The sequence below is a fragment of the Tetrahymena thermophila genome, assembly GCF_000189635.1.
Source record: "Tetrahymena thermophila SB210 genomic scaffold scf_8254772, whole genome shotgun sequence".
NCBI lineage: Eukaryota > Ciliophora > Oligohymenophorea > Hymenostomatida > Tetrahymenidae > Tetrahymena > Tetrahymena thermophila.
In genome coordinates, this window is record NW_002476530.1 from 122 (window position 1) to 1,283 (window position 1,162).

Genomic DNA, 1,162 nt, shown 5'->3' on the forward strand with positions numbered 1-1,162 from the left:
AAGCAAGCAAGAACTAGTAAATAAATAATGATCCTTAAAGTTTGTAAAAGAAATAAAATAGTTATCTAAATAAAAATATTCATTTTAAATTATAAGTATTCATAATAAATAAATTACGTATTAATTTCATCAAATAAATCTATTCAGTATTTATCTAAATAATAGAAATGAGAACGAGTTCGAATAATTTAATTGTAAATTGAGCTATAAAATCTTCTTTAAAATTGTTGAGTTAGAGTTTAGAATTTTTTAAAACAAGCTAGACTCTAAATTAAACATATAAATTTTTAAAAAGAAAATTCAAAAAAAAAAAAATTGACTTAAATGTTAATAACATATTTCAATTATTATTATTATTTAATTACAGATGTTTCAAATAAAGTAACCCTTGTATTTTTTTTTCATGTATTTTTATATATCATATCTATACAACTTTAATTTTAATACTTATTAAAGTTGTAAACTGCGAGTATATTATTTGTATAAAAAATGTTGAGATTTGAAGATATTCAATCATCTATAATTTAATTATAATATAGATAAGAGCTGAAATATTAAATTTGATTAAGAAAATGATGAAAAAATTTTTTAAAAATGTTATTCAAAGAGAAAAAATCCAACAAATAGGTTATCCTAGATAAGGTTTATTATGAAATTGTTTAAAAAATACAAAATATTGATTGAATACTTTAAACTGCTTGTTGCTTTTGTGAAAGAAAAAATTCACTTGCAAAAGATATTAGTATATTGAGAAATTAGTTAAAAAATTTTCCTTAGATATTAATTAATATAGATAAATATTATTACATGAAAATAAAAGGGTTTTTCAATTTATCAATTAATTATTATTCATTCATTTAATTTTTAAATTTTAGCCTGAAATTTTGTTCCACCAAAGTAATCAAAAAAAAATAAAGAGCCAAAAGAAATAAATCTAAGTATGCGGATATTTAGGATGATGTATATCAAAATTATTCTACATACATTCTTGCAATTATATAACAAAATCATATTAAAATTAGCTAGCTAATGCTACAAAAATGAAATGATACTTTTAAGTATTTGAAATTAATAACAAGGTTTATGGCTTTTAATACACAACTGTGATTTTAAATTTTATTGAAGTTGTAAAGCTGCGAGTGTTATATTTATATAAAACATG

The 1,162-nt window shown here is 19.1% G+C and overlaps 1 protein-coding gene across 1 annotated transcript in view; it reads left to right on the forward strand. All coding sequences in view use genetic code 6, as the record gives it.

Annotated features, from left to right (window-relative positions):
- Positions 1 to 1,159: 1,159 nt before the first annotated feature.
- Positions 1,160 to 1,162, forward strand: part of TTHERM_002653519 (kinase domain protein) — a gene marked incomplete at both ends in the record, with an annotated part of 9,517 nt that continues 9,514 nt past the window's right edge. The window contains one exon of the mRNA XM_012796077.1: positions 1,160 to 1,162. This exon is cut by the window's right edge and continues 556 nt beyond it. Coding sequence (XP_012651531.1) covers positions 1,160 to 1,162 — 3 coding nt within the window.